The sequence below is a fragment of the Carcharhinus amblyrhynchos genome, chromosome 1 (assembly GCF_965287045.1).
Source record: "Carcharhinus amblyrhynchos chromosome 1, sCarAmb.v2.hapA, whole genome shotgun sequence".
Classification (NCBI taxonomy): Eukaryota; Metazoa; Chordata; class Chondrichthyes; order Carcharhiniformes; family Carcharhinidae; genus Carcharhinus; species Carcharhinus amblyrhynchos.
The window spans coordinates 70,112,915-70,126,621 of NC_137324.1; the positions used below are offsets into that span (position 1 = coordinate 70,112,915).

Consider the following 13,707-nt stretch of genomic DNA (forward strand, 5'->3'; position numbering starts at 1 on the left):
GGCCTTGGAGGGAGTGCAGAGGAGGTTTACTAGGCTGATACCGGAGTTGAGGGGGTTGAGCTATGAGGAGAGGCTGAATAAACTAGGCTTGTACTCGTTAGAGTTTAGAAGAATGAGGGGAGATCTCATTGAGACGTATAAGATGATGAATGGGATGGATAGGATAGAGGTGGAGAGACTCTTCCCGCTCAGAAAGGACAGTAGGACTAGGGGGCACAGCCTCAAGATAAAGGGGGGGCGGTTTAGAATGGAGTTGAGGAGGAACTTCTTCACTCAAAGGGTGGTGAATCTCTGGAATTCTCTGCCCGTTGAGGTGGTGGAGGCTGCCTCGCTAAATATTTTTAAGACGCGGGTTGATGGATTTTTGATAAGCGAGGGGATTAAGGGTTATGGGGAGAGGGCGGGAATGTGGAACTGAGCCACGACAGATCAGTCATGATCTTATTGAATGGCGGGGCAGGCTCGAAGGGCTAGATGGCCTATTCCTGCTCCTATTTCTTATGTTCTTATAATGTATTATTTTCATTGTTAATAGTTTTCTTCAGTGAAATTTAATTTAAGTGTATAATACTTATTCATATTTCAGGATCCCTGATTAGATCCCCATAACTATCTGAAAAAAGCGACAAAATAACCTGTTGCTAAGTTTACATCAGTGCTATTCTATAATCAACCACTGAGAAACTCTCTTCCCACTCTGTCAGATCACATTGACTTTCATTTTGCACCTCTACCCAATGAGTGACCTGAAATCTGATGCAGTTGGGGCAATTGTAGTATGAACCTCTAGCTCATCTCTCAGTTTGCAGATCTTGAATGCACACTGATTCTAAGGCACACTTTATAATACTACACAGGTATTTACATTTATGCAAATAGACATCTATATCTTTCCAAATATTAAAACAGTACTAACTTAAAATATTGCTGAAAAAGCAGGAACTTCCACCTGCCTTTTATACATTCATGTGACTCTGTTTAGAACTTCTTTTTCATTTATTAAGTGGCAACCAACTGCAATTCATTAGCACCCTACATAGAGAAGATACAATAAAATAAAGCTCTGGCATTCCTCTAAGTACTGCAAGACAAAAGTATTTGATTAAATAAACACTTGTATTTATGTAATGTATTTCACTATGGCAGGTTATCCCAAAGTATTTTACAACCAACTAAGTACTTCAAAGTATAGTCACTGTTTAATATACATACAAAAAGTGACAGCCAACAAGAATCCAAAAATAGCAACATAACAAGCAGCAAATAATCTGGTTCAGTGATGTTAACTGAGGGACAAACATTGGCTAAAACACCAAAGAAGAAGACGTCTCTTCTTCAAAACCTTACCCTGGAATATTTTACACACTTCAGTGGGACAGAAGGAGCCTCAATTTAAGATTTCACTACACCCCTGATAATTCAGCCCTCCTTCAGTATTGCACTGAAATTTGAGCCTAGATTTTGTGCTTCACTCTCTGGACTGGGATTCAGAAGGTTGAATCCACAACCTTTTACCCCAAAAATGAGAGCCACGACTGAAATGATGATGATGAAGAAACTCTTAATCAGCAATTTTATTTCTTATATTTGGGGCTCTGAAGATGTATGGTCTGAACAAACTGTGGATATGCTGGCGTTGGACTGGGGTAAACACAGTAAAAAGTCTGACAACAAACTGTCTTTCAGTTTGTCTGAGCTTTATATGCTCTGTCTGAGGCCAGAACTCTCCATTCACCTGAAGAAGAGGAAATCCCCTCGAAAGCTAGTGAGTTTACTATCAAATAAATCGGTTGGACTAAAACCTGGTGTTGTCAGACTTTTTACTGAACAAACTGAACATTTTTTTAAGCAACAAGGTAGTCATTAGTAACATCTATTGTATTGAAGAAAAGATTTTGTATTACAAAATAATCAAAAAATTAAAAACAGTAAAAATCATTACCATATTAAGTCAAAAATGAACAGTTTTGGTATTTCTGCATATTTTTCAGTATTGTGGGTTCATACAATATGTACCTATTTTTTAATCCTACATATTTCCATGAAAGGCAAAAAGTTTATACTTCTGTATAGACTCCTACAACGTTAGGTAAGTTACCTGGAACTCCGCAGTTTGACATGTTTGTTTGATGTCTCTGTCGAATGGAAGAACGCTTGTAAACAACATGAGGGTGGCCTTCGCCATAAGTAATATCACTAGTATTGTCCTCAGATATATCCTGCAATGGTTCAATGAAATACTGATCTTCTTCTGTTACAATCACCCCGTGCTTAAGAGAACAAAACAGATCATTATTGTGTGTAAGTATTTTAGAAGTTTTAAGAAGTAATCCAAAATAGTCCATTCCTTAAGTTTAGTACAGATATATCTGAATTGTGCATAATGAACATGTAGGAAATATAATAGTAAGATGAATAATAAAACATATAACAGTGACTAACTGAGACCAAAGGTCATCCAAACAAACAGAATATACTAAATCTGCTGACAATTAAAAGCAATATGTTTTAATTCTACTTTCTAATGGTAGTTTTGTTTCTTTCAAAACTCTGGGTCTTTAAATGATTGGACCTTTATTGCTGAGGATTTGCTAGCAATGAATGTTACTCCTTCATTCCCCATCCAACTTTCTTCCAAAAATGCAGCCAATGCTAATTTCAGTGCATGTTATTACTTTAAAACAATCCACAGTATCCAGCCATTTGTTATTGTGATTTGTCTCCAAATTAAATGTGCACTTTAGTTTATTCATTGTAATACAAATAATCACAGTTCACCCTTCTTGCCAGTTGCAGAATTACATTGTTCCATCATAACTGTCATATATCTTATGGTACAAAATGCAATATTTGTAAACACTGACGGGAAGCTGGTCACTCTTCCCAACTAAGGCATTAAGACAAGAATTTATGTAAATTAAACTAATAGCCCTGCATGAAAGTTTGTCAGACATCTCTTTTTTAATATGCTGCACAGGAAGTTGGATTTGTACATGCTTCAGAACTATATTCGGTCTGCAGAGGCCACTGAAAGGGACCTGCCTCTTTAAGATCTGGCTACCCTTCCCACTGCGGTCGATCATATGCAAATTAGCCATGTGCATTATACAGCGGGGCAGCTGTTTATGCTTCAGTTCCTGCAATGGTTCCATCAGTTCAGTTAACAGTTCTGACTGATGCCGAATAACAAATCCTTTATATCCCATAGCACAAAAGCAATCGAATGAATAAAGCAGTGTGCCAGTTTGAAAAGCAAATTTACTGTTCTACTCACCAGGCCATTGCAGTTGCTTAAAGCCACCTTCGTAGTATTGTGCTCATGTAGTACAAATCCCACATAATGGCAGTTATCAATAAAATCGTGTTTCCACTCTGGGCCGTCATTCCCCCAATATTCTACCATAAAATGTCTGGAGATTAATTTAGTGTTTAAACTCAGGTTTAGGTGAAAGTGCTTTCCATAGGCGGTCAGTGTGTAAAATAATTTAGATTCATTTGGATCATGAGGTGTCGTATCCGAACTCCTCCTTCGCCTTGAACGTCTATAGCTCTTCGCACTGATGTTCAGGAAATCTCCATTGTGGTCCACTCGGGCGGGAACTGTCAGCTGATAATGTTCGAGGTAAGAAAGGAATTCCTCTTTGAAATCACAAGGTGGGAAGATCCAGGAGATGGGCATGGAAAGAAAAAAAAGAGGTGACAAAATACTACTAAATACCAGTCAAAATCATTCCATCTAATGTCAAGGGAAAGTGGCTGTCAAATATTTTCAGAAGTGTTCAGCATGTTAAGCTACAAGTGAGGAAGTCACAATTATCCAGTGTTTGATCAAGTAATATTTCACAGAATTAGTGAAACCACGATACAATGCAGTAAGTTGGGAATGACAAAGACTTTGAAATAACCAGACATATGCAGAAAATGTCAGCAGTACCCTCCCTTAAAATCCTAGTACCAATTTTGCATTTAACAAGGTAGTGATACAATTTTGCTGTTAACATTCCAAGTGCAACATAAGGATTCTGCTGTGTAGACCGGCAAACTCCAGTCATAAACAAGACATTAAAGAATGCGTTCTGGATCTTGTTCAGGTTTGATCAAATGAGCTATGTTCAGTCTCTTCCTATTCCCAACCTACTGTACATGACGGGTTACATCAAATCACCAATAAATGTCATTCACATACAATCCAATTGTCTTAATAACCAAACTGTTTTTTTTACAAACGGTCAGGAGTGTAGATTTTTTTAAATGACAGATGGTTGTAACAAAGTAAATATGAACTCGTGCCAACAAAAGCCAACATGGTTTATTTGGGTTTGAAAGCGTTGGTGATGTGGCGCTAGTCTACATTACATTCTGGTCATGCTCGGATGATCCTACCTTGAGAATTGTAAGAAAGCCTTGTGTCACTGTCAAATTCCGAAGCAGCCATGACCAGGCTCAAAATCCAAGTCAGCGTCTTCCAAAAAATTTCCATCATTTAGTGAACCTCCAGCTGTTTGTGGCTATCCTTTGCGCTAGACCGTTTGGTTGACTCCAGAAGCGCACGGAAACAAGCCCATTAGGGTCGCCGAGTCCTCGGCACGTTTCCGTGCGGCGGTGCCTCAGCGCCGAAAGGTCCAGCAGTTGGTGCAGCAGCCCGGGTGGCCACTCATCCCTGCGCCCAGAGCCAGCAGCAAAGCGGCGGAATCCTCAGCACCCACACTCATTGGCCATGTATTGGGACTCAGTCATCCATATGCCTGCAAAAGGGAACAGCACACATTAATAATGCCCTTGGCCACTGTTACCCTCAGCTCATTATTTGTGATGGGAATTTTAGCAACAAAACAGTTGAGTTACACAGATTGATTCTATACTGCAATACAAACTGACTGTGTTGCAATGCAAAAGTTCGGATTGCAGAAGAGGAAAAGACCCCACACATATATAGAAACTTTCACAGAAAATAGGACTAAGCCATTTGGCCCTTCAAGCCTGCTCTGCCATTCATTTTGACCATGGCTGATCATCGAATTGAATAATCTGATTCTGCCTTCTCTCTATATCCCTTGAGTCCCTGAGCACCTCAGTCCTCTGGACTCCACCACAGAGGGAAAATCCTTTCTGAATCTATCCTGTCTAACCCTGTTAGAATTTTATAAGTCTCTATGAGATCCTCTCTCACTCTTCTAAACTCCAACGAATACAATCCTAACCGACTTTCTTTCCTCATATGAGAGTCCTGCCATCCCAGGAATCAGCTGATAAACCTTTGCTGCACTCTCTCTATGGTAAGGACATCCTTCCTCAGGTAAGAACACCAAAACTGCAGACAAAACTGGCTTCACAAATGCCCTATACAACTGCAGTAAAAACATCCCTATCCCTATACTCAAATCCCCATACTCTTGCTATGAAGGCCAACGTATATTTGCCTTCTTTATGACTTGGTGTATCTGCATGCTTACTTCCAGCGACTGATGCACGACTACACCAAGGTCTCACTCAGTATCCACCTCTCTCAATTTACACATATTCAAATAATAATCTGCCTTCCTATTTTTGCTACCAAAATTGACAACCTTACATTTATTCACATTATACTGCATTTGCCATGCATACGCTCCCACACTCAGCCTGTCTAAATCATATCAAATAGATGGCAGAGGAAATGTATACTTACACTCCTCTCCCCCTTTACAACATTGTGAGTGTTGACTTCTTAATCGCTTTCTCACAAGGAAAAATACACAATTCAGAAGGAGCAGCTGACAGGAAATTAGAGAAAACTCATCTTTTGTGCGTAATTTCCAAGATAATCAGCAAAAAACCTAAACAACTAACTCAGTGAGCATGAGTGCCATTCAGACCGAATGAATTATAAAGTGGTCATACATCATTTTTTGGAGCACATTTATCTTTCTTACAAATCCTGACTGTGCAACTACAGTCCTGAGCATGAAAGGGCAGAAGAGACTGGGCTCCATGTAAAGAGTGAATCTCCATTTGAGGAGTGAGACTCCAAGTGAGGATTGAGGGTTCATGTGAGGAGTGAGGGACCATGTGAGGGGTGAGTCTCCATGTGAGGAGTGTGTCTATGTGAAGCGTGAGTGTCCATGTGAAGAGTGAGTCTCCATGTGAGGATTGAGGGTTTATGTGAGGAGTGAGTATCCATGTGAGGAGTCAGTCTCCATGTGAGGAGTGTCCATGTGAGATTGAGGGTTCATGTGAGGAGTCAGTGTCCATGTGAGGAGTGACTGTCCATGTGAAAGTGAGTGTCAATGTGAGTATTGAGGATTCATGTGAGGAGAACCCCAGATGGAGAGTAAGCTCATTGTGGAGAGTGAGTTTCCACGTGCAGAATGAGTTTTCATTTCAAGACTGAGCCTCCAAGTAGACAATGAGGCTCCATATTGAAAGTGATTCAACGCATGAGGAGTGAGTGTCCAAGTGAGGAATCTCTCCATGTGAGGAGTGAGTCTCCAAGTGAGAAGTCTCTCCATGTGAGGAGTGAGGGGCCATGTGAAGAGTGAGTCTCCATGTGAGGAGTGAGTCTCCAAATGAGGAGTGTCCATGTAAGGATTGAGGGTTCATGTGGGGTGTTAGTGTCCATGTGAGAATTGAGGGTTCATGTGAGGAGGGAGTGTCCATGTGAGGAGTGAGTGTCCATGTAAGGAGTGAGGGTCCATATGAGGAGTGAGTGTCCATGTAGAGTCTCCATGTGAGGGGTGAGTGTCCATGTGAAGACTGAGTCTCCATATGAAGAGTGAGGGTCTATGAAGAGAAGCTGAGTCACCCAAACCCACTCTCACCTCCTACTGAATGGAGCCCAATCACTCGACCATTCATTAGAAATGTATCCACCAATCAGGCCTGGCAAAGTTTTGACATTTCTGCAAAGTTTTGACCTTTCTGCTACTGGTCTACATGCAGGCAGAGCACCAGTTGGAAGCAGAGAGAGTGCTTGGAGGAAGGAATGTGGAGGAAGGGGGAAGATTAGAGGAAAGGATAGAGGAAGAAATGTGAAGGCAGAGGGATAGAGGAAGGGATAAAGGAAGGAATGGAAGTTTTGAGGTCACAGGATGCAGGATGGGAAGGAAAAGGACATTAAGAAAGAAGGGGTGCATGGAGGGAAGGATGGAGGAGGAGAGGAAAATGGAGGAGAGTGGAGGGGTGGAAAGGATGAAGGAAAGATGAGGATGGTGGTAGAGGTGGAAGAATGGATGAAGGGAGAAGGAGAGGCAGGCAGGCTGCTAAGCGTAGGGGAAAATAAAAAAGAATTGAGGAGGATAGTGGAGGGAAAGAGGAGAAAGGAGAGGCAAGAGAGCAGGGACTGAATGGATAGGAATGGAGGATCAGAAAGGGAAAGTTAGAGAGAACCTCAGGGAAGGAGAAGAGTGCAGAAGGATTGCAGCAACAAGGCAGATGAGGAAGGAAAAATGAAATGGGGAATTGAAAGGTGATTTGTCGGGTTAAGTGAGGGATTGAGGGAAAACAGAGATGGAAGATGGATATGGAAATAAGAGGAGTAAGATTAGACAGGAGGAGGGAAGGGGAGCTTTGGAGGGTGTAACAGGCAAAAGAAGAGGAACGGGCAAAAGATAAATGATGAGGAGAGGATGAGATGGGAAAAGGACTGGAAGAACTGTAAAAAGGGATGAGAGAGAACAGAGGAAAGGGAGAGGAGGAAAGTTAAGAGTACAGGAAAAGGGAGGAAAAATGTGGGTATAGGAGACGAATAAAGGGAAAAGGGGAATCATTGAGGGTCAGTAAGAAATGGGGGCAATGGGATGTTTTCCAGTGTTAAAGCTGCCCTTAAAGTACAAGTTGTTAAAAAGGCAAAGCAATTGAAGATGGGGAGTGGGATGGGAGCATTGGTAAAACAAGGGAGGAGCAAAGCAAGGAAAAACAAAGAACAGAAGGGCCGCGGGATGTGAATGGGGAACTGAAGAAAGAACCGGGAAAATTGCAAAACAAAGCTGGCACAATAATTAGCATTGCTGCCTCACAGTACCAGGGACCTGGGTTCACTTCCGGCCTCGGGTCACTGTGTAGAGTTTACACACCGCCCCCCATGTCTGTGTAGGTTTTCTCCGGGTGCTCCGGTTTCCTCCTACACTCCAAAGATGTGCAGGTTAAGTTGATTGACCATGATAAATTGCCCTTAGAGTCAGGGGGACTAGCAGGGATGAAAGGAGATAGGGCCTGGATGGCATTGTGGTCCATGCAGGCTCAATGGGCCAAATGGCTTCCTTGGGGTGGCACGGTGGTTAGCACCACTGCCTCACAGCACTAGGGACCCAGGTTTAATTCCGGCCTTGGGTAACTGTCTGTGGAGTTTGCACATTCTCCCCATATTTGTGTGGGTTTTCTCCCACAGTGCAAAGATGTGCAAATTAGGTTGACTGGCCATACTAAATTGCCCCTTACTATCAGCTGGATTAGCAGGGTAAATAGTGAGGTTACGAGGATAGGGCCTCAGTCGGATTGTTGTCAGTGCAGACTAGATGGGCTAAATAGGCTCTTTCTGCACTGTAGGGATTCTATATGGGTTCTATGATTCTGTACCGTAGGGATTCTAAAACATCAAAAAGGAAATAACAACAAAGAAATGGGGAAGTTGAGGTTACCAGAGAGGGACAGCAGGTGACAGGTAGACAGGGTCTGAGCCATAGAGAGGCCATCAAGAAGCAAGCAGTGTTCCTGACAAGTTACTATACTTCAAAAGTACATGGTTGATCGTAAAGCGTTTGAGACCTCTGAGGATGGGAAAGGCACTATATAAATGCAAGGATCTGTCAGGCAAAGGAAAGGAAAAGTGGAACATTAAAGAAAATTCAGGGAGGGGGTGAGACCACAAGAGGACAGTGAGGGAAAAGAGTGGCTCACGAGGGGGGTAACACCAGGGGGGCGGACAACACAATGCGAACCATCAGCAGCTCTGGAATGTCTCACTCCAGGCAGCAGGAGGCGGTCTCGCCCCGGTACAAAGCGAGTCCTGTGTAACAAAGCGAAAGGAAGAACACTGGGAAAGTCCCGAGTGAGCACTCCAGTGACTGACACGTCCTTAAGGAACAGGAGCCGGGCACGGCAAGGTGCTGAAACGCGGTGACAATCAGCATCACTTCACAGTGGAGACGGGAGTCTTGTCCGCCCTCAAGCAAAGCTTGGCCTAACGCTGAAAGCAAGCAGCTCTTCTGCACAATATCTAAAATCATACATAGAGTTTCAAAAAGGGAGCAGGCGAGAGAGGTGGGAAGGGCGGACTGACGTTTCTAGCTTACACTTTCTTGGCATTACAGCTGAATACCCTCTCGACTGGAAATGAAATAGACTGGCGACTCCGAATGACATTGCTTTCATAAGAAGTCAATGCAAAAACACAATAGTGGGTTTGCGAAACAGACGAAATGGTGCACGGATTTACACTTAGAGCAATTTATTTAAAAGCACCTGGGTACACCCTTAACTGCTTTGGCCAAATGTTTCTCCCAAACCCGGTCACTCTGGAGTTGTAACACAGTAGTTAGCAAGGGCAAAGGTGGAAACAAAAGGATCCCCGGTACACAGAAGTTACATTATATCCAAGTGCATGGAAAAAGTTGGTGTTCAGTGGGTCACCCAGAACATAATGGGGAGTCACGGTTTGAGATTTAAGATAAGCGCGCAGCACAAACTTCTGAACGGATAGGGCTATGGTACAAGTGGCATGTGCATGTTACTAGGGAAGTGAAGGGGGAGGGGCAGTGGCTCAATCGAAAGATATAAAGTCTGCGGTTCCCTACTGAATAGAAGTTGCAGACCTGCTCCTGCTGTTGAATGGTTACCCTTTCAGTGAGGAAAGAAATGATACAACCCCAGTTACTGTCCTAATTCTACAACGAAAAACATTTGATTCCCTTTTTTAAAAAAATATAGAAATGATGCAATGCAGATCACGAATGTTTCTTTTTAATCAAATCGGAGCAGAAATCTCACCATGAGGGCAGATCCTGAACAGAAAAAAAGAGAAAACTTTGCAAACGTCACCAGTCAAGGTTTGCCTTTTCCAACCTGTGCTGAATTTCCTGCGCCGGATCGAGTAAAGTTTCCAGGAGCTGTCAAGATTTCTGCTGGACAGTCCCAAAAATGTTTTTTCTCTCTCAGTTGAAGGAGCTACGAAAAGGCGAGACACTGCAAAAACACAGCACACAGCTGGCTGCTCAACGTCAGCATTTCAATGTCAAAAAAAATCAGGGAGAATTAAAACTTTTCCTATATGGAGAGGAAATCGAATAGGTTCCGCACAGTCAATATAAAGTAACATTCGGCAGCCCAGACAGCAGCACTAAATCTATTTGGATAAAACGCGTGTGACCCAGACAGTTGGCATTTGGCCCAAATACATTACACCGGCAGCTCAAATAAAAACAAGCGTCTCTACAACAATATAAGAATTTGAAAGTCTGTGACTTCTTTGCACACTCTTATGCCTTGCTTCGATTTTATATATATACATATATATATGCTTCCGATACAATCACACTCGCAACATTGGATTAACTGGATCGACGCATCCTTGAAAGTCCCCTCACAAATCACACGAGGTGCAGATTAAATCAAAGAACACTCTACTGCACAGCTTTTGTTACTATCTTAAAACAAACGGAACTATCTTCCTTCAGAATGCACGAGGGGAGGACCTGCTGAATTAGGGTTTAAAACATCCTAATCTTTCCTTTAAAAAAACGAACGATTCTTTCCAGCGCAATCCATTTTCAGCAATAAAATAAACAGAATTAACTCACTGATACTGCTTGTGTCCAGTCCCACTCATTTAACAATACAGCTTGCAGTGAGCTGTTAGCAGCAAACCCACACTCTAAAATAAACAAAAGGGTCGGGAAAATGTTACTAGCAGCGTTTACCGTTTTCATCTTCATTCTGGGACGGGTTTAAGTGCAGCTTTCAAACAATAGACCGTGCACACTGGCGATCCGTACCAATCAATTCTACTCTCCCGAAACCACAAGAGTTATTTTCATCCAGAACAGAATCCTGCAGTTTGGAGAGGGGGGTGGGGGGGGGAGGTGGGACGGGGGGGAGCTTACTGAAGTTACTGACTTGGCAGAAATCGGGATGCCATCAGCCACCACCAAGCAACATAGATTTCTTTACCCCCTCCCCACCCCCCCACCCCCTCCTCTCTCCAGGGCAGCTGACTTTGTACAAAGCTCTATAGGACAGTTGGAAAAGTAAGGCAGGCAATACAACAAAGTATATGAAGCAGCCCCGGTCTCAGTACCGGCCTCCAGCCAAGTTTAGGTTTGCAATCTGGCGATGTGAGCTGCACAGCGTACTTACGTCAGTGAAAAATGCAGATGTGCTTCCCTCCCGCCCCCCCCCCGACCGGGTTGTGCGCATGTCTTTTCTGGATCACGTGATGGGGAGGGGAGCGGGGCAGCGAAGGGGTCCAGTCAGGGTGAAACTGGCAGAGGAGTCCAGCAGAGAGCTAACTCCATCAAAGCCTCCCATACTCACTTTGAAGTGTGAAAGAAGCAGCTGCCCTGCTCGCACACGGCTCCTGTCTGGTAGCAATAGAGCGTTTCATTGCGTGCTCCGGTGAGCATAGCCTGGGCACGTACATCCATGTTATTTTAATGTTATCAGAGGGGTATTCACGTTTAGGTTGCTATTCATCTAGGTGAGGTGGAATTGTTAAGTTTTTTTTCACTTTGACAGAGGGTCATCTGGACTGGAAACGTCAGCTCTTTTCTCTCCTTACAGATGCTGCGAGACCTGCTGAGGTTTTCCAGCAGCGTTTTCTCTTTTGGTTTCAGATTCCAGTGTCCGCAGTAATTTGCTTTTTTTCACTTTAGATTATCGCCAATATTAAGAGATTGTCTTATCTCCAATATTAAGTTGTCCACCGGGACAACTTATCTCTGTTTAAAACCGCTGGGAAAAGCCACAACAATTAAAGCAGCGTTGCTAGTCGTTGTAAAGCTCTTGCTAAATCTGATGGAAGTTAGAATGGATTGAAAGTCGATTTAACTGTTTGCATTCCATGGGCAGCTCCAGCGTAAACTTTCAAATAACCTCCAGCATTTCTGGGATGGGGGGGGGGGGGCACGTCCTCCTGTATTTGTCTGAATTATCTCGTAGATTGTCAGTCGCCTTGTAGAAGTTAACCTCTGCATTTATTAATGAGGAAGGTGGTAAACCATTTAAACCTAGTCTAGAAGAAAGCAGTTCAAAAATTAAAAGGAAGTTAACTGGTACTTAGACCATCAACGCTTTGAAATTAAAACTCGACATGAAAGATCTGTAGCTTTCTCTCTCTAGGACGCCTGTCACTAATCAATCCCACGGTTTATGGTCGCATAGAATAAGTTAACCGGCAAACAGCATTGCCACTATGTTTTGAGTTCCAAGATCTTGTTTGCCATCAATAAAAAAAAGCAGGCTAGATAAATAATGTGCAACATGGTGAGTGCAAGATGGGTCTGCACTACCCGTCCCAACCGACTATAAAATCAAAGAACGTTGAGTAAATGAAAAGTCTCAGAACTTGGCAGGAAGTTCAATCGAACTGTGAGGAACTTTTGGTTTACAATTGAAGGTTAAAATGACATTAGGCGATTACAGCCTGTAGGTCCCATAAGATAATCATATTTGAGATAATATTGTAAAATTAAAATAACTTGTAAACCATAAAAAGTCTGTCCTTCTCAGCATCGCCGTAAGTGAAGATTTAAATCGCGGAGGGCTAGATAAAAAGGCAGAGCTACTGGGTTTGGAATATTGCTTAATGTTCTTAAAAAGTGCTCAGTACCAACTGCAGTAGTTGTTCTAATTGGATTGGTTCCAGTTAATACACAGGATGCTGTACCTCTATATAGACATAATCGTTATAAAGTCGGCGGAGAGTCGGAACATGAGCATTAGTGCTTGTATCCGCAGCTCTGCCATCGCATTCATAACGCCAACGATGGGACAAAGGTGTTGGCGTGAGATGTGCTGAGCCAACTGTGAAATCAAACCAGTTGGGGTCGTTTCGCACTTTCGGTTTCATTTAAATAAACAAAAACAAAACTATTCACATAAACCAAACGTGCTTTAAACAATACTGTCCTGCCGTTTAGACCAGCTCTCGTCTGTTTCATGTGGTTAGCAAAACAATTGTGAGTCGCAACTTAATGGTATCGATTCCCTGAGCTTCCACACAGCACACCTACATCTGGTTTGTCTGTCAGTTACACTGCGAGCCATTCCCGTTGTCTGTACAGGGAAAGAATCTTTTTTAAAAAGCGGAGATTGGCCACGCACTGTCTGAAAAGAGACAAGATACAAAGTTTCCAGTCTTATTGTCTCGATTATTTTGCAATCGTGAATCAGGCTTTATTTCAATTAGACTGCTCCAACCCACGCCGGAGATAGTAGGTGTAAGCCGCTTGGATCCTTGAGCTAGAGCTCTCAGTGTTTTGAAGGTCGCCAGAGAGCCCGTGGAGACGAGGGGTGAAAGGGAAATGCATCTGTCTCCACAGCCGCTAGTACTCGACGTGACCTACTTGGCTCCGCGCCAAACAGGTCTAGGAGGTGTAAGTACATCCTGTGGTGGGTATTGACAATTTCAAATAAACACACTCCATATGTTATGTCGAATTAGTGAAGTGATTGTTTGGGATAAAATATTCGTCCTGAACTATGATTCCGGAACTGATTCTTTAATGTCATGAAAAA

At 42.9% G+C, this 13,707-nt stretch overlaps 1 protein-coding gene across 3 annotated transcripts in view; it reads right to left on the bottom strand.

Annotated features, from left to right (window-relative positions):
* Positions 1-11,034, bottom strand: part of adamts6 (ADAM metallopeptidase with thrombospondin type 1 motif, 6) — a 286,378-nt gene extending 275,344 nt beyond the window's left edge. For 2 of the 3 annotated variants that reach the window (XM_080186565.1, XM_080186557.1), the window contains exons 1-4: positions 10,893-11,034; positions 4,384-4,745; positions 3,275-3,639; positions 2,099-2,270 (exon numbers count right to left, since the gene is read on the bottom strand). In XM_080186565.1, the coding sequence (XP_080042691.1) occupies positions 2,099-2,270; positions 3,275-3,639; positions 4,384-4,483 (637 nt within the window). In that variant the 5' untranslated portion in view covers positions 4,484-4,745; positions 10,893-11,034. Of the gene's footprint in view, positions 1-2,098; positions 2,271-3,274; positions 3,640-4,383; positions 4,746-9,963; positions 10,017-10,892 lie in introns of those variants that run through there. The other variant, XM_080186560.1, reaches the window with a different exon arrangement.
* Between the last annotated feature and the right edge of the window lie 2,673 nt (positions 11,035-13,707).